The 19110-nt window shown below is 40.7% G+C and overlaps 1 protein-coding gene across 7 annotated transcripts in view; it reads right to left on the bottom strand.

Moving 5' to 3' along the window:
- Positions 1 to 245: 245 nt before the first annotated feature.
- map3k8 (mitogen-activated protein kinase kinase kinase 8) overlaps positions 246 to 19110 on the bottom strand; it is a 47748-nt gene continuing 28883 nt past the window's right edge. For all 7 annotated transcript variants that reach the window (XM_069914507.1, XM_069914501.1, XM_069914502.1 and 4 more), the window contains 3 exons: positions 9440 to 9592; positions 6264 to 6510; positions 246 to 2150 (listed from right to left, as the gene is read on the bottom strand). In XM_069914507.1, the coding sequence (XP_069770608.1) occupies positions 2023 to 2150; positions 6264 to 6510; positions 9440 to 9592 (528 nt within the window). In that variant the 3' untranslated portion in view covers positions 246 to 2022. The remainder of the gene's footprint in view (positions 2151 to 6263; positions 6511 to 9439; positions 9593 to 19110) is intronic.

Below are 19110 nucleotides of genomic sequence, written 5' to 3'. Positions count from 1 at the left end.
TGGGTTATTGATATTGACTCATCGGGGGAAGTCCATTGTATAGCAAAGTGGTGCACTCCATTGGCATTGCATAAGAAAGCAGATGATTTCTCAAACACCCATTACTGGACGTTGTACCATTGGTATAAAATCTCAAATATGCGAGAGCTTGAAATGATAAAAGTATTCATTGTGATAGTAATTTTGAGAATATTCACAACTTTGACAACAAACTTTCAATATCAAATGAAATTCTGGACTGGAGTCTTAAGTTATTTTTTATTTGACTGTTAAACAGAGATACAAGGATTAAGAACAAGAAAATTGAAACACAAGTTTCAAACACAAGTTTCATTAGAGAAATACATTATGGGCACCAGTTTCAGTGAGGCGCAGTGAACTTAATCAGACCTAGGTCAACAATTCTGATGTAAAAAGAATATGATATATGTCTATAAAAGTTCTATACCTTGAAATTATTCTCAGTGTACTGGACTTTCTACTGAGGCAAACATTGATTGCCCAAAAATGTGATGGGGGGGGTCTTTTTTTAAAAACTATTAGATCAGAGCAATTCGTTCAGCACATATGTCATTTCAATAAAACTTGAATCATCTATGGGATCAACTGAGTCTGGATAACAGGCTAAGAAATTGGATCCATTAATGCACATTTATTTTTGTGCAGGAGTGATTTTACTCAAATTTCACCAAAGTCTTTAAGTGCTCGGAGTAGATGTTGGCTCTGCGTGCGTAGTACATAGAAAGAAGGTGAAATCTGATCTCGATGCATTTGTTCTCTAAAGAACTGGCTGGTTTTTGCAGCAGTCTTACAACTTGCACGTTCATTCATTACCATCGGCTCCTTACCGCCCTTTTAATAATATTTGATCTTGTATGATCTTTGGTTAATGTATAACTGGGCAAAAATCATAAACAGGAAAATATGATAGTTATCCTTTATATTTGATAATTTAATTTCTACTATTGGAGTTGCTTTTTTTCCCCCACAAAGTACCTGTTTGGCTCCAGTAAGAACTTCAGTGCATATGTACCTTGTGTTTATGTTTATGACAATGAACTCATTAACATTATCTGTACACACACTGGTTTTAATATTTCAGACATCAGTACAGTACATAATGTTGACTTAGTTCAGCTGCACAAATTCTCTGAGCTTTCCTCTGCATTAAATTAATATGCCATTAAGCTGCACACATCATAAAAGTAAACAAATAATAACATAGTAGAAATAACACAAGAATACACTGCTTTTGTTTCAGAGAGAACGGTCAAACTGTTTCACTTATTTTCATTTCCAGCAGCTGATGAAGTAATAGGACTATAAAACATAGGATGTTAACACATGGTTGCTTGCACTATTCCTTAATGAATTGCAGAACAAAGCAGAGGCTGACCCTTCCCATAGGGTATACTACAACTATCAGCTCACAACATTTACAGAGCTACTGGGTTACTGGGAACCCACAGCACACTTTGTGTGCAATTCAGTTGGCTGCATAGCATTCATTATATACATGCGCTTGTTTCCATAGGAACATTGCATTTTGACAAGTCTAACTCATCACGTTGAGCAATCTTTCATTAGAGAAATACATTAATCAGCGATCATCACCGAAAACAAAGAGAGTGAGCGGAAAGTTTGATTCATCATTCAAGCTTCTAGCTGCAACAGAGGAAAACAAAGCTGTTGCAGAAAACTTTGCAAAATTTGTCTTCCTTGCTGCGGTCTCCAATACTATTCACAGTAAGAACTCAGTACCATGGATGTTAACTGGATAATACACGTGATCATTTTTTTAAAAACTAAGTTTTATTTTCTTAATAATGCTTTCACAATGATGAAAAATAAATCTGAGCCTCTACACATCATCCCAACTTTCCCTCCCACCCTGTCCATTCTCCAAATGAATCCTCTGAATCTACACAACTATAGCTGCTTGCCAATTCCTCTTGTTGTTTACCGTGTTTTTCTTTTAAGGCCTGACAGACCAAGGGGAATCTTGGAGCTTTAGAACAGAAGTCAGCCATATTCTAATCCTGGGGGACCCCTAATGATGTTAAAATATCCAGCCAAGGCACCAAAGTCAATATAAAGAGAGCGGTTTCGTTTCCCCACCATTGATTCTTCAGTGCTGCACATGGAGTTATCTAGAATGAAAGTGAAAATAAGTTAGGATAATCAAGTTTTACCGATCTCTTTTAAACTTCAAAAGAGTAAAATCCAATGTTATGGACTTTGAAAGAAAATAAGAATATATATATCTCCCATTTCAGCCTGGCAGTTTTTGCACTTTCTCTGGCTCGTAAGTCATGGTTGCAGTTTAATGGATTAATAGCCAGGAATTACATATTCACACCATTTCTCTATCTAACCTCAGAAGGGCAAAAATGAGCTGGACAAAGTGACTCTGAAATCCCGGAGTCTGTGTTCTGTCAGGAGAAGTTTGGGGAAATAGGAATGAGTCAATGAACAGGCTAAGCTCAGGCCATTGTATCTGCAGTAAGGACCCAGTTCTGCATTGTCATCAGAGAGTTAACTGGCCAAATGCAGTAGTGACCTTCAGCAGGATGGCAGAGCAGCATGTCCAAAGCAGAAGCAAGCCCAAACACAACCTGTGGTAGCCCTACAGGTATGAATTATATGGATAAAATTAGTAGAATATGTCAGATAAACAGGGAAAACCCCAAGAACTCACCCTGGAATAATGTACTCAGGAATCTACTCTTTTGTATGGAGTAGAAACCATAGTTGCCCCAATTGAGCCTCCCATGTACCAGAATCAAGTTAGTGCTGGGCTCAACAAACACAACGTTGATGGATGACATTCACTGTGGCTGTGAGCAGACTGCCAATGTAAAACAGTTTGGATAACATTGCTTCTTAGTGCTGCCACAAGGATCATGGAGAGATTATATTTCAAATATAACAGTGGATAGGATTGTTTATCTAATCTCCTTTCCCAGAAGATGCTGTACAGCACACAGCAGAATGCTAAAAGAGCCTCATCACATATTAAATACTATACTAGCAATTTTAAATAATGTAACCTGCACATTGCAAAATAATGGCAAGTCTTACTCCCCCTTTCTTATGAGAGTTACTTTAATTTCACTTCTACCATCTTTGGAGGACATTCCTTCTGCTTGGTGTGTATGAGATCTAAACTTCCTCATGAAATAGACAACCTTCCATCTGTGTATTTGAAAATTTTTTTTTTTTTTTAAATCATAGCTGGTTCAATGGTTCATGTAAAATGCCTTGAATGAGTTCATGCTGAGAACCAGTGATTTATATAGCAATTCATGTTTACTGTACAGTGAACCTAACCTGTCTGTGTTGATAGTATCCTCCACATGAACAAAATTCTTAATCCAAAATGCCTGCCAGTGTCTAAATGCCTTTATTTGACTTTCTGCAGAAACCCATTTAGACATCTGCAAAGGATGATATTGTCTCTAGTCGGTGAGTTCAGCCTTACAATCCACTCGTTCAAGCTAATTCCCCTTACATCCTTAATGCCTTGCGATTCATTTTATGTAGATCTCACCACACTCATCTGACATATTCCACTGGGATTTTAAAGCTCTCTGTCAAAGCAATCTAAAATCTTCTGTTCTAATGAAAATTGCACTTTGCATTGAATTAGGTCTTGTCAGTCAGAATCCTAATCAATTCATATTTTGACCTCAAAATTGTCTGCCTCTTCTTAAAATGTAAAGCTCCTGAATTGTACTCCAACCTCTGAAAATCATCTTACTTGCTTCAAAAATGCACATTTATACTTTGACTTTTGCCACCCAATAGGAAGGAGCTGGTTATACTGGAGAGGGCACAAAGGAGATTATCCAGGATATTGCCTGAAGTAGGATGTTTCCATTGTAAGCAGACCAACTAGAGTGGAGAAGACAAAGGAAATCCCATTAGAGATTTACAAGGTTATGAGGGGGCATAGATCGTTTGGATATTGAGAAAGGCCTCCTCATAATGGAAACATCTAAAATGAAAGGACACAGGTTTAAGGTAAGGAGCAAAAGGGTCAGGAGGGATCTGAGAAATAATATTTTCACACAGGAGTTTTCAAACTTTAGCACACTATTTGAGAAGGTGGTGGAGGCAGGTACTGTCACAATATTTTAAAAGTATGTTAATAAGCATTTGAGTGGCCAAGGCAGAGAAGGCTATGGACAAAGTGCTGCTAAATGAGTGTAAGTGGTCAGCATGAACAGGCTGATGGGCCTGTTTCTGTTGTATGACTTTTACATTTTATATCACTGACAGCAAAACCTGATATTCCAATCCATCTCCTTAAGGGGAAGCACAGTTGTGTGCAGATAATGCAATTATGTCACAGTTTCTGCAACCCAAATTCAATCCTGATCTCTAGTACTGCTTGTGTGAAGTTTGCATGCTCTCCTTGTGATGCATGGGTTCCCTCTAGGTGCTTTGGGTTCTTTCATCTATGCTGGTTGTTGGTAACTAAATGGCTCCTCAATTATCTGGCCGGTGTGAGAATCAGGGTAGGTATTGAAAAGATGCTTCAGGGAATAGAACACAGAGAAATAAGTTGGGAAATGGACTAGTGGAATTGCTTGTTACATTGCCATAGACTCATTAATTGTATTTTCTGTGAAAATATGGAAACAACTTTATAAATTTCTTTTCTCCCTACAAATTGACAGTTAATTGTGTTGTCATTGTTTTAGATAGGATAGAGTGCAAAGATGATAAGTCAAATAATTTCACTCCAAACACACAGCATAAAGAAAACACCATGGAGTTAATAGTCTGATCTATTGCTCTCAGGATGCAGAATAGTTTGAACAATAAGGACAGGAAAACAGAATATCTGGAAATGGAGTTGTAATTGGGGTAACTGCAAAAATGGGCATTCAGTATAAAAAGGTCTTGTGATTGATAAGTAACTTCAGAAAGGACTGCAAATTGCATTCATCCAGGTCTTGTATGGGATGATAAAGTGATTCACAATTTAAGTACCTGTATAAATTCTTTCGGAAAATTATGTTGAACAAATCAGTTAATGCCTTCAGTTGATATGCCTTTGTTTGTTATTTAAACAAAGTATTTAATGCCTTGTTAAACCAGTCTGCTCTCTCTCAGATGGTGTTAAAATCAAGTTAAGGACACTTAGGTCAGTAGAACAATTAATCTCAGTCTTGCCTCACAATCAAGGTTATCTGGACTTTGTGATTGCTGTTGTGGGAGATCTCAGTAGAATTGGCTATAATCTTTCTAACATTACCACAAAGCAATTCCTCTACTATAAACCACTATGGAGATTCACACAAGAAATTCTGCTCATTTATATTGATTTGTGGTTTTTATAAAGCCGCTGCAAAACAGGAAATTTTCAAAATTTCCCGCATGCATACTGCGTAAAAAGTTTGGAACGGGAATGAGCGACTCATACCTATTCTGAGATTTTTCCTGCAGCAGCCCTAGATATTTTTGTGGACTGCCTGCAGTCAAAACTGAACTGCAGGCCATCTGTAAAAATGGGCTATGAATACGTCGTACATGATGGATGTCGTTGCAGTGACGCTGTACGTTGCACACAGGGTCTATGTCTTACTCGAAATCACCGCGACTCAGATATTTTGTGTAAACATCCTTCCTGTTTAAACAGCCACTAAGGAGGGTAAGTGTGAAAATTATCGACGGGAAATTATTGCAATGGCTGTGTGAAAACCATAATCGATTCACACAATCTGAGATACAGATAGTGAGGTTGTGAGAATTCCTGCTCAAATATTTTTCTATTTGTTGGTTCTCACAAACTTAGATAGTGAAGGGACAGGTTATTTGCAGGGATTGGAGAGAGTCAAAAGTAACTGCATTCTGTTTTAGGTTGATGTTCAAATATATAGTTTATAGTAGGATCAGAATAGAAGTTCCAGATCACTTTCTACCCTCACTAACATGAAAGTGGTGAGATTAATAACTGCAACCAGACCCAGTCTGCAGGATTCAACAGCTTTATCTTTAGTTGGTTAAGTACCCTTAAAGCTGTTAAAGCAGTGAGTTTGGGATATAATTTTAGCCAAATTTGCACAGAGCAGATTGATGAGATGGAGAGCAATGTCATTTTCACTTTCCACAATGATAATGGACAGGACAGACGTACATCATCAATGCACCCTATCCCATTGCTTTCATAACCTGTGTGGAGTTAAAATGACCCATCCCACTTGTTTCCAAAACATCTTTATTTCCCCCGGGCTAAAGCAAATGAAAGGACCAACCGCAAATTTGCTCGGGCAACTCCAGTTCCCTTCTCCCGAAAGTACGATTGATCTCAAAGAGAGCTGAGTCAAGGCTCTGGCAGCGGGGTTGATCTTCAGGTGGCGGGTTCAGAGCTTCGTGCTTCAGCAGCTCCCCTGCAGACCACCGTTCCTTTGGATTTCTCTCCAACATGGCTTTAATGAGCTGCCTCAAGGCAGAGCTACAGTCCTCTGCAATGTCTTCCAGTGGTGGAGCCTGTTTGTGGATCTTCAGGAAAGAGAAAAGAATTTACCAACAGCAACTTGCCAGTTGTACAAACTAGGAGGAGGAGAAAGGAATGTTGCTGATATTTTTTATATTTGCAGCATACGTTCTTATCCATTGTCTCCCATTAATGCTTTGGACTCTCATGTTCTGGTTTTACAGGACTACCAATATGTGCTTATGCTCTGTATTCCAGGTTTCCTGGTTTCATTCCCATCCACCAGCTGGTTCGTACAGGTTTACCCATGGACCCAGTCTGGGGTATATATTATGAAAGGTTAAAAATGGCTGGAGTTCAAAGGGTTAAAGGTGGTACAGTTAGTTTAGTGGTTAGCACAATGCCACAACAATGTCAACAACCCTGGTTTGAAACCAGTGCTGGCAGTAGTAAGGAGTTTGTACGTTCTCCCTGTGACCAGCTTAAGTTCCCTCCGGGTGCTCCAGTTTCCTCCCACCCTCCAAAAAACACATGTACTGTGTTTGTAGGCTAATTGGTGTCTTGGGCTGGAAGAGCCTGTTTCCATGCCGCGACTCTTAAGATATAAATAAATAAATAGATAGACAAATCGCTTTCAGTACCCGAGCTGTTCTGCAGGCGACCAAAAACAAATGGAAGCAGGAAATCCTGGAAACATTCAGAAGGTTAGGCAGTCTCCATGGAAAGAGAGATAGATTAAATGCCCTTCATCAGAATTTTGTCACAGAAGGACCATTGACCTGTTGGGTTACCTCTGTTCCCTGCTCTGTAGATGCTGGTCTGAGCTGCTGAGTGCTTCCAATATTTTGTCAAAAATATTTTAATTTCTATGATGCTATCGGTCCCCCATCTTGACTCAGCAACAAACGGAACTCAGTGAGGATTTTGCTGCTGTTTTCATTCAGGTTATCAGTGAGTTTTAGCTGAGAGTCACACAACCATCTATTTCTTTATTATTTCCATTTGTATTTCTCTTCTTTCTGTCCAACTCCTCCAAAGCTACCTATTAATGTTTTGCTAAGAAGGCAGGCAGAGGAATTGCACTTTGCCCGATGTCCTTTCCTGAATCAAGTTTCTAATCTACTGTTTGCAGAACCGTAAGTTGTTGTGGCCTGATGCACAGTTGCTCAGATACAGAGTCCAGAATTTCTTCAAACCTAACCACAAGAGACTGCCTAACTGGCCGCTATGGAGCTGTGTAACTGCAGCACTGCCACTGGTGCAAGCCCCAGAGAGCAGAGACACAGTGCTGCTCTGAAGGATTCAATTAATGCTGACAGCTTCATACAGGCTTTAAATAGTGTGTTAAAGGAGCCGACGGTGTTTTTAAACTAAAATCCAGTATCCACAGAGGTCCCTGCCCAAGATGGCAGTGCCAATACTTGGCAGTGGCTATGAGGGGTTGGAGACTCTGGGAAGCAGCAGTCATGAGCTGGACACCAGAAATGAGGAGAATACCCCCCCCCCACCCCCCGCCATTGAGAAGGAGAAGCAGAGGAGATGATCCTGCAGGACCGTGACTACAGTGGCGGAGCAGCTAGGGGCCCATAGGGGCTGTGAATTGCTGGAGACTGGCTCATGGGAACTTGGTGTTGGAGCCAGGATTCGAGAGGGTGCTAAGGGCAAGGAGGGTTCTTGAAGGGCCTCCTGATCTTTTTGGAGGTTTGGATCTGGAGCTCGGGTTGCTGATGGATCGAACAGGACTCTGTGTAGCTGCAGAGGCTGTGGGATTGCTAGATGCAAATCCACAAACACTCAGTCACTTTTAAAGGGACTATCTTTTGCTTCTCTTTTTCTCATACTGTAAGGGGTGGCAGGTGATACAAATGGCAACTCTTTGTTTGCCTAATGGCAGGCATAGGCAATCTTGTGTAATATTACATCTTCTGTACATGACAGTAAAGCAATCTTGATGCCCTTCTCTTTTCCCTATAACTGCTTGTCTTTGGATCATCTTCAGATGCAAGCCTCAGGTAGGAATCTCGCGATTCCCAATAAAATTCTTTGTAATTTGGCACAAAAGCCTGTAAAGGAGTAGGATTTTTCTGACCTTTATCACTCCATCACCCACCAGGGACCACCTTGGAGCCTCTTCCAGTCAAATCCGAGCCTGTCATAGTGTACATAGTTTGACGTTGTTTGCTTTTTAATTAGAGGAAAAGATAATGTGGGGCTCATTAAGAAGGATTATAATGCAAATCAATAAATAGGACAGTTTACTGAAACTTTGTACTTATGATGGCAAAAGTAGAAGTTTAAAATGCCATTTTAATGGTGTAGGAGAAGGAATTCTGTTGATTTACCAATCCCTGAGTGAAGCAATTTCTCCTCATTTCTGACCTTAATTGTGTATCCCTCATCTTGAGTCTGAGACTTCTAGTTCTGGACTCCATCATATTAGACATTCTTTCTGTACCCAACTTCTAGAGCCCTCTGAGACTTTTGCGTATTTCAATGAAGTCACTTCTCATTCTTCCAACTTCTGGAGAATTGAGATATGGTCTACTCAATTTCCCTGATGAAAGAACTTCCCATCCCTTTTGTTGTGACTCCATCTGAAGCAAGTAATTAAGGAGACCAAAACTCTACTCAATACTTCAGATGTGGGCTCACTAAGGCCCTGTATAATTATATTAAGCCATCTCTGCTCTTGTATTCAAAAAAAGGCCAACACACAATGTTAACATTTCCTAATCCCACAAGCAGTACAATTTATTTCACCTGGTTTCCTGTAATGTGTGCCTTGGCTGAACATGCAGCTTTCTCATTTTAAAATAGGTATCTACAGTTTGCATCAATTTCAGCGTGCAATTTTAACAACACAATCAAACAATTTATGTTTTTGTCCCATATAGAATGATCTTAATAAACACTGCACTTACTCAATTAAAAATGTGCTTGATTTTGAAACAGTGCCTATAGTTTTTATTCAGATCCGTTGTATTGGAAACTTACGATGTACAGATAAGATGGGTAGGCTGACCTCGGATATCTCTTCACCCAGGGTGGATTCCCAGTCTGCATGTGGATGATGGTAGATCCAAGACTGTAGATGTCTGATTTTGTCGTATGTCCTCTGCAGGTAATAACTTCTGGGCTCATATAAAACTAAAATTAAAAACAAATTAATCTATGGTTAAATCGTAGCTTACAATCAGTCTCAAAATATCTTTCCAATTGGCAATGGTAGAACCACTGACATAAATGCTTTTACCTCCCATCCATAAATTCCATGAATGTGTAGTGAATACAAAATCAGACGCTATAAGTATGAAATTACTGCTACTCATTCTTACTTCTGGGTTATCTTTGAAAAATGATGGTTGAAGGCATGGAATTCCAAAAATTTTCATTTTTATTTTGCAGAATGTAAAATCCTTCTGCGCAGATCAGATCATACTTTGACAAGTTTTCAGCATTTAGCATGAGAGTTGCACTCCATTTTTAAATACACACGGATCTGTTCTTCGATATCATGAACAGTTCAGAGAGATAACCCCATCACAAATGTCCCTTTTAACTGAGAATTTAATTCTGACAAGTGTGAGATGTTGCACTTTGGTAAGTCAAATGAGAGCAGAACTTGCACAGTAAATGGTAAGAGTCCTTGAAAGTGTTGTAGAACAGTGATAGGTTGGTTGGTTAGATTGGATAGATTGGTTTACTGATAGAATTAACAGGTGGATAGGATAGTGAAAAATATATGTATCATGATACAGCGAGCTAAGACCATATTGTAACATCTTGATTAATCAGAGTGTTCATTTATTTATTCACAGAACGTTGGTATAGGAAGGATGTCATTGTTGGTAAAGGTGCAGAAGAGATCCACTAAGATGTTACTGAGACTAGAGGGCTTGAATAATTGAGAGGCTGTATAGGATGTCTTTATTCATAGAAACATAGAAACATAGAAGATAGGAGCAGGAGTAGGTCATTCGACCCTTCGAGCCTGCTCCGCCATTCAACGAGATCATGGCTGATCTTAAAGTTCAGTACCCCGTCCCCCGCCTTCTCTCCGTAACCTTTAATACCCTTATACTGAAGAAATAGATCTAATTCCCTCTTAAATATATTTAATGAACCTGCCTCTACTGCCCTCTGTGGCAATGAATTCCACAGATTCACCACCCTCTGGGTCAAGAAATTCCTCCTCATCTCGGTCCTAAATGGTTTGCCTATTATCCTCAGACCATGGCCCCGGGTTCTGGATTTTCCCATCATTGGAAACATCCCATCTGCATCCATTCTGTCCAGTCCTGCCAGAATTTTATATGTCTCTATGAGATCCCCTCTCAATCTTCTAAACTCCAGCGAGTACAATCCCAATTTGCGCAATCTTTCCTCATAAGTCATTCCTGCCATTCCAGGTATCAGCCTGGTGAATCGCCTCTGCACTCCCTCCATTGCAAGAACATCCTTCCTTAGATCAGGTGACCAAAACTGCACACAATACTCCAGGTGTGGTCTCACCAAGGCCCTGTGCAGCTGCAGTAAGGTATCCTTGTTCCTATACTCAAACCCTCTTTATATGAAGGCCAACATACCATTTGCCTTTTTAACCGCTTGCTGTACCTGCATGCTCGCCTTCAGAGACTGATGTACAAGTACCCCTAGGTCTCTCTGCACTTCCCCATCTCCCAATCTATTGCCATTCAAATAGTAATCTGCCCTCCGGTTTATATTACCAAAGTGGATAACCTCACATTTATTCACATTGTAGTGCATTTGCCATGTATCTGCCCAGTCCCTCAATTTATCCAAATCACACTGGAGCTTCCTGACCCCCTCTTCCGTGCACACAACGCCTCCTAGCTTAGTGTCATCTGCAAATTTGGAGATATTACATCCAATCCCCTCATCCAGATCATTAATGTAAATTGTTTACAGCTGGGGTCCCAGTACAGATCCCTGTGGCACCCCACTGGTCACCGCCTGCCACTCAGAGAACCAGCCATTTATCCCAACTCTCTGTCTTCAACCTGCCAGCCAGTTCTTAATCCACATCAATACTTTGCCCCCAATCCCATGGAGTTTAGGAGGCTGAGGGGTGACCTTATAGAGGTTTATAATATCATGAAGAGTATGGATAAAGTCAATGCTTAGTCTTTTTCACCAAGTTAAGTGATTCTAAAACTAAAAGGCATAGGCTTAAGTTGAGAGGAGAGAGACTTGAGGAACAACTTTTTCACTCAGAGAATAGTCCTTGCCTGGAATGAGCTTCCAGAGGAGGATATAGAAGCAGGTACAATTATAATGTTACAATGAACAACATGACTCTATGAGAAATAAAACCAGAATGAGCTTTTATTCATCTTTACTATCTAGAGCATCTCTGACTACTGCAGTACAAAGCAGAAAAGTTGAGTTTTTCACATACGCTGCATAGATTTAACACTATATTAATTTGTTTAAAAGGAACAGATAACGTATCTCATTTAAGGTATTGTTTTCCCACTGAATGCACTGTACATCCACAACAATTATAACACTTAATCAATATATCACAGAAATGTCTGAAGATTCATTAAACAAACATGTTCACTGCAGAACATGAGGTCAAATTGCTACCTATGTTCTGTGAACAAATAAATGAATACTGTGAATAATCATCTGGGCAAGCATGGCGTCGGCAAGTGCAACGACAATGGGCGCCTCCTGTTGGAGCTCTGCGCAGAACAGCGACTTGTCATTACAAACACCCTTTTTCAGCAGAGGGACAGCCTTAAGACCACCTGGATGCATCCCCGATCCAAACACTGGCACCTCCTGGACTACATCCTGGTGCGAGAAAGTGACAAACGAGATGTGCTCCACACCAGGGTCATGCCTAGCGCGGAATGCCACACTGACCACCGGCTGGTTCGCTGCAAGCTCAACCTTCACTTCAAGCCAAAGCCCAGGAACAATAAAGCCCCCAGAAAGAGGTTCAATGTTGGAAACCTGCAGTCAGACGAAGCGAGAGGAAACTTCCAGGCAAACCTCAAAGCAAAGCTCGACGATGCAACCCGCCTCACGGACCCGTCCCCTGAAACCCTCTGGGATCAGTTGAAGACTACCATACTGCAATCCACTGAAGAGGTACTGGGCTTCTCCTCCAGGAAAAACAAGGACTGGTTTGACGCAAACAGCCAGGAAATCCAGGAGCTGCTGGCAAAGAAGCGAGCTGCCCACCAGGCTCACCTTACAAAGCCGTCCTGTCCAGAGAAGAAACAAGCCTTCCGTCGCGCATGCAGCCATCTTCAGCGCAAACTCCGGGAGATCCAAAATGAGTGGTGGACTAGCCTCGCCAAACGAACCCAGCTCAGCGCGGATATTGGCGACTTCAGGGATTTCTACGAGGCTCTAAAGGCTGTGTACGGCCCCTCACCCCAAGTCCAAAGCCCGCTGCGCAGCTCAGACGGCAAAGTCCTCCTCAGCGACAAGATCTCCATCCTCAACCGATGGTCAGAACACTTCCAATCTCTTTTCAGTGCCAACCGCTCAGTCCAAGATTCCGCCCTGCTCCAGCTCCCTCAACAGCCCCTAAGGCTAGAGCTGGATGAGGTTCCCACCCTGGATGAGACATATAAGGCAATCGAACAACTGAAAAGTGGCAAAGCAGCAGGTATGGATGGAATCCCCCCAGAAGTCTGGAAGGCTGGCGGCAAAACACTGCATGCCAAACTGCATGAGTTTTTCAAGCTTTGTTGGGACCAAGGTAAACTGCCTCAGGATCTTCGTGATGCCACCATCATCACCTTGTACAAAAACAAAGGCGAGAAATCAGACTGCTCAAACTACAGGGGAATCACGTTGCTCTCCATTGCAGGCAAAATCTTCGCAAGGATTCTACTAAATAGAATAATACCTAGTGTCGCCGAGAATATTCTCCCAGAATCATAGTGCGGCTTTCGCGCAAACAGAGGACAGGTCTTTGCCCTCAGACAGCTCCAAGAAAAGTGCAGAGAACAAAACAAAGGACTCTACATCACCTTTGTTGACCTCACCAAAGCCTTCGACACCGTGAGCAGGAAAGGGCTTTGGCAAATACTAGAGCACATCGGATGTCCCCCAAAGTTGCTCAACATGATTATCCAACTGCACGAAAACCAACAAGGTCGGGTCAGATACAGAAATGAGCTCTCTGAACCCTTCTCCATTAACAATGGCGTGAAGCAAGGCTGTGTTCTCGCACCAACCCTCTTTTCAATCTTCTTCAGCATGATGCTGAACCAAGCCATGAAAGACCCCAACAATGAAGACGCTGTTTACATCCGGTACCGCACGGATGGCAGTCTCTTCAATCTGAGGCGCCTGCAAGCTCACACCAAGACACAAGAGAAACTTGTCCGTGAACTACTCTTTGCAGTCGATGCCGCTTTAGTTGCCCATTCAGAGCCAGCTCTTCAGCGCTTGACGTCCTGCTTTGCGGAAACTGCCAAAATGTTTGGCCTGGAAGTCAGCCTGAAGAAAACTGAGGTCCTCCATCAGCCAGCTCCCCACCATGACTACCAGCCCCCCCACATCTCCATCGGGCACACAAAACTCAAAACGGTCAACCAGTTTACCTATCTCGGCTGCACCATTTCATCAGATGCAAGGATCGACAATGAGATAGACAACAGACTCGCCAAGGCAAATAGCGCCTTTGGAAGACTACACAAAAGAGTCTGGAAAAACAACCAACTGAAAAACCTCACAAAGATAAGCGTATACAGAGCCGTTGTCATACCCACACTCCTGTTCGGCTCCGAATCATGGGTCCTCTACCGGCACCACCTACGGCTCCTAGAACACTTCCACCAGCGTTGTCTCCGCTCCATCCTCAACATCCATTGGAGCGCTTACATCCCTAACGTCGAAGTACTCGAGATGGCAGAGGTCGACAGCATCGAGTCCACGCTGCTGAAGATCCAGCTGCGCTGGATGGGTCACGTCTCCAGAATGGAGGACCATCGCCTTCCCAAGATCGTGTTATATGGCGAGCTCTCCACTGGCCACCGTGACAGAGGTGCACCAAAGAAAAGGTACAAGGACTGCCTAAAGAAATCTCTTGGTGCCTGCCACATTGACCACCGCCAGTGGGCTGATAACGCCTCAAACCGTGCATCTTGGCGCCTCACAGTTTGGTGGGCAGCAACCTCCTTTGAAGAAGACCGCAGAGCCCACCTCACTGACAAAAGGCAAAGGAGGAAAAACCCAACACCCAACCCCAACCAACCAATTTTCCCCTGCAACCGCTGCAATCGTGTCTGCCTGTCCCGCATCGGACTTGTCAGCCACAAACGAGCCTGCAGCTGACGTGGACTTTTTACCCCCTCCATAAATCTTCGTCCGCGAAGCCAAGCCAAAGAAAAAAACAGGTTTAGGAATACTAAAACCTGAAGATTCAACTGGATCAATGTAAACGTTTCCATTTTTAAAAAGACAGGTAAAAGTTGTTAAAATGACCAAATGTAATACAGGTAGTCCCCGACTTATGACCATAATTGGGTCCGAAGGTTCAATCTTATCTCAAAATGGATGTAAGTCGGAATTTTGCCCACGTGTGAAGTCAGAAAGCAAACTCTTTAATCAAATCTTTTTCACCTCGTAGATTTGACAAATAACAACTTAAAGCTTCCTAAGTTTATCGATCAACCTTGGTGAATCTTTCCACATTCTGGTCCATGATGACCTTGTTAATCAGCATACCATGGTCCCGGGGTCCATAGGCTGGGTGCGGCCCTCTAGATTCTGCATGCGCACAGGAATCAAGAGGGCCGCGCCCAGCCTATGGACCCTGGGATGCTGACGAACAAGGTGAGTATGCACATTTTGACTCTTACGTGCCATGTATCCCTGTTATAGTTTGTCAAATGCAATATAAACCATATAAATTTAATATTTTTTCTTTAAAAAAAAAATTCAGTTATGTTTGTGGATGGACGCAAGTCGCATAGGTCGCAAGTCAGAGAGTACCTGTATTTACACCTTACATATATCTTATTCCATGTGTTCTTCTGTTCATTATGCTCATGTCTTTTGCAATCCCAGCTGAAGGTTTCAAGCTTGTACATCGATTGACTGTCCAGACCAATTTATTGGAGATACTGGATGGATTTCTTTAGGATCTAATTAAAATGTGTGCAAACCCTGCACCATAAATAGGTCACACCCAAATTAATTAAAGATTTGGATAGTCTAACATGGAAACAGCCCCCTTGGCCAACCAAGATGCTTACCACAGGCTAATAGCCCTGCATTTTGTCTTTACCTCTCTCTCAATCTTTTCTACCTGTCCAAATGTCTTTTTGAATGTCAGTGTATCACTTCTCCCTCTGACAGTTTTTTTTTCCATATACCCACCACATTCTGTGCGTAAATTGTCCATCTGATGCCTTTTAAACTTTTCCCCTTCAGTTGAAACCTGCACGTCTCGTTTGTCTGTATGTGTGTTATGACTGGTTATGTGTCTGTATGTTTTGCACTGAGGACTGCAGAATGCTATTTCATCGGGTTCTACTTGTGCAATTGGATGATAATAAACTTGAACTTGAACTGGAAGTACTTGAATCCTAACTGAATTGAGGGATGTGGAGCTAATGCGGGCAAATGCCATTCATGTAGATTGGCATCATGGTTGGCATGGAGGAAGTGGAAAGACTTATTTCTGAGCCGTACACTTTTATGATTCTATGAATCCTTTTAGAAAACCATTGCATGAAGGTCATATTAATTTTAAAAACATGCACTGTACTTGCTGCTGGACTTTCTGGCCAGGGTCTCCAACATCACAGATCCTTCACACCCTTGAGTCAAGGGGCAAAGTTTGAATGACAACCAGGCTGTAAGTGAAGATTTCCCACCCCTGTTGCATGTCTGACAGAGTTTTGCAGACCGGAAAACTAGGAGTCAAACTTAGACGTCCATCAAAACTGTCAATTAATGTAATTGGTTTGGGCAATCATAGAAATTTGAAACATATCAAAGTAAATAATTCAATTAAAATAGAAGCACATCAACTAATCACCAATATTAAAACAATTAAAAAAAAAACCCTCCTTTGCCCCCTGTGCAATATCTTCAGTGAAATCAGTGAGGTTTCAGATAATTCAGCATTTTTGATTGTACTGTTGCTGGGAGGCATTTCCCAAAGGTCAAGCAAAAACCCATTAAGGCTAGCCTGTGCCCTGAGCTTCATGGGAAATCCAGCAACACTGTTTTTTCTGCTACCAATACATTGAAATCATTGTGCTTCTTTCTGAGAGACTTTAGAATCAACATTTTGAGGGGAAAACCTGCTTTGCTGTCCCTGTGTTTATCTTATTTGCAAGGCACACAATGACACGGTACTCATTAATTTCACAGAAGTGCATAAACTAAAGCCAGCCAACTTTTATTGCAACTGACAAATGAAAAAAAAATTGGACAATTGAATCCAATATCATTTACTTGGAATTAATTCTTTGCACATGCAAAACATAATTTACCAACAGGAAAACCTATTGAAATGAATCCATCTGGAATCCAAGAAATGACTTCCTTGTGTATTAAGCTCAGAAACAAGCATCATTAAATGGAAAGAGAAACAGAGTTCATTGTTCGGGTCAAAGACTCTGCCAAAAATGGGAAAGAGAAAAAATAAGTTATTTTTAAGTTGCAGACAGAGATGCATCCTTTTCTCCATTCTGTCTCTAAATTTAATTATTTTCCCACTCAGTCTGACAGGGCATTTGAGCTGAAAAGTTAACTCTTTATTCCTTATGAAGGGTTTTGGCCTGAAATGTTGACGATATTTTGTCTTCCATGGACGTTGTCTAATGCACTGAGTTCCACCAACATTTTGTGCGTCTCGTTTTTCATAGATGCTTCCAAATTCAGCATTTTCTATTCTATTTTCTGATTGTTGATTTTCATCATTAACAGGAGATAACTATTTTTATATTATAACATTTCCCGCAGCAAAATGCAGCTTCAAATAAACTACAAACATTTACTAGCACTACTTAAACTTATTTGTGCAGATCATTTTCAATCAAAATTTTTATCTTGAATATATTCCCCTCCTTGTGCATGGATTTTGGCAGTTTTGGCAAATTCTTGCGCAATGTTCATATCACTCCCCAGCTGTGACTATACAGTGATGACGAGCAAAGAACCTGACAGATGCTGTGGCCTCTATTCCAGAAGAAGTGCTTCCTACTCTAAAGTCAGTTAATTCAACCGACTATATGCATCAATCTTACAATCTGGTCTGTGGCAGAAATAATGGGACCAAAGAGATTGCATTAACTCATCCCGGGTCTGAATTTAGTGATCACTCGGGATAGCATGAACTTGTCTCTGAAGCTTTACAGTGAGTAAGTATCTTGTGATCCCCTGCTGAAGTCCCAACATTCTTTTGTGCCTCTTCCCACGTCACTTTCTGCTGGGCAGTCTAGAAAAAATTCAGACTCCCACATCCTTCCACTCCTTCATGCATTGGGCTCTCAATGCTTTTTTTAAAAAATATTCTACTTCTAAGTTTTAATCACCAAATAAAATTTACAATCCAAATCATTGAAATTGCATAACCATTATACATGTGGTACAAACACACACACACACACACACACACACACACACACACACACACACACACACACACACTCCCCCACCCACCTCCCCCAAGAAAGAAGGAAGAAAGAATGAAAAAAAACCAAGATGTTCCTTGTAAAGTTCCTCAAAACATTTTCAAAGATTTGAATTCTATTGTTAGGAAGTTTTTGTGGAAAGATAAAATGGCTAGGGTATCTTTACAAAAGTTAACTTGCAATTACTGAATTTTCAAAATTATTATAAAGTGGCACAAATGAAATATATTAATAGAATGATTTGTAAAATTCATTAGGATGGGCCAATATTGAGTTAACTAAAATTGGTGAGAAGAAGATGGAGCAATTTATTTATAAATGGAATTCTAAATTACTATTTATTTATAATTCACCTATTTTGAGACATTTAATTGAATTATGGAGTATGATAAATGAGGAAATAGGTACACGGGGGATTTCAGGTAAGACGCCCCTTGTATCAGTAAAAACGTTTTTCCTTTTACTCTTAATAATCAACTTTTGAAAATATGGCATCAGAAAGGAGTTAAAACTGTACGAGATTGTTATGAAGCTGGTCATTTTATTTCCTTTCAAAGAATGAAAGAAAAATATGAAATACCACAAAATACCCTTTATTATTGTTTAATTTTGGACATGCTTTAAAGTTACCAAGGCAGTTAAAATTCGAAATTCTACTTATGGAAGGTGGGAAGAAAAAAATTGTATCAAAAATGTATTCGTTATTACAGAATAAAATGCCAAAGATAGATTTGCATAAGTCTAGATTAAAGTGAGAAAAAGATTTGGGAATAGCAATTGTTCAGGACGATTAGAGAAATTTATGTAAAGATAGTATGACTAAGATTGTCAATGTGAGATATAGATTAGTTCATTATAATTTTATGTATCAGTTTTATTTAAACTCCTGAAAAATTAAAAAGATATAATTTAGTTTCTTCAGATTTATGTTTTAGGTGTCATAAAGGAGCAAGTTTTTTTTACATTCTACTTGGTCATATGATACTATTAAACCTTTTTGGACACAAATTAAGGAGGTTTTAGAGAAAT

This window comes from Narcine bancroftii, chromosome 1 (genome assembly GCF_036971445.1).
Source record: "Narcine bancroftii isolate sNarBan1 chromosome 1, sNarBan1.hap1, whole genome shotgun sequence".
Lineage (NCBI taxonomy): Eukaryota > Metazoa > Chordata > Chondrichthyes > Torpediniformes > Narcinidae > Narcine > Narcine bancroftii.
The sequence above is the reverse complement of the archived record's forward strand: the minus strand, read 5'-3'. Positions and strand labels throughout refer to the sequence as shown.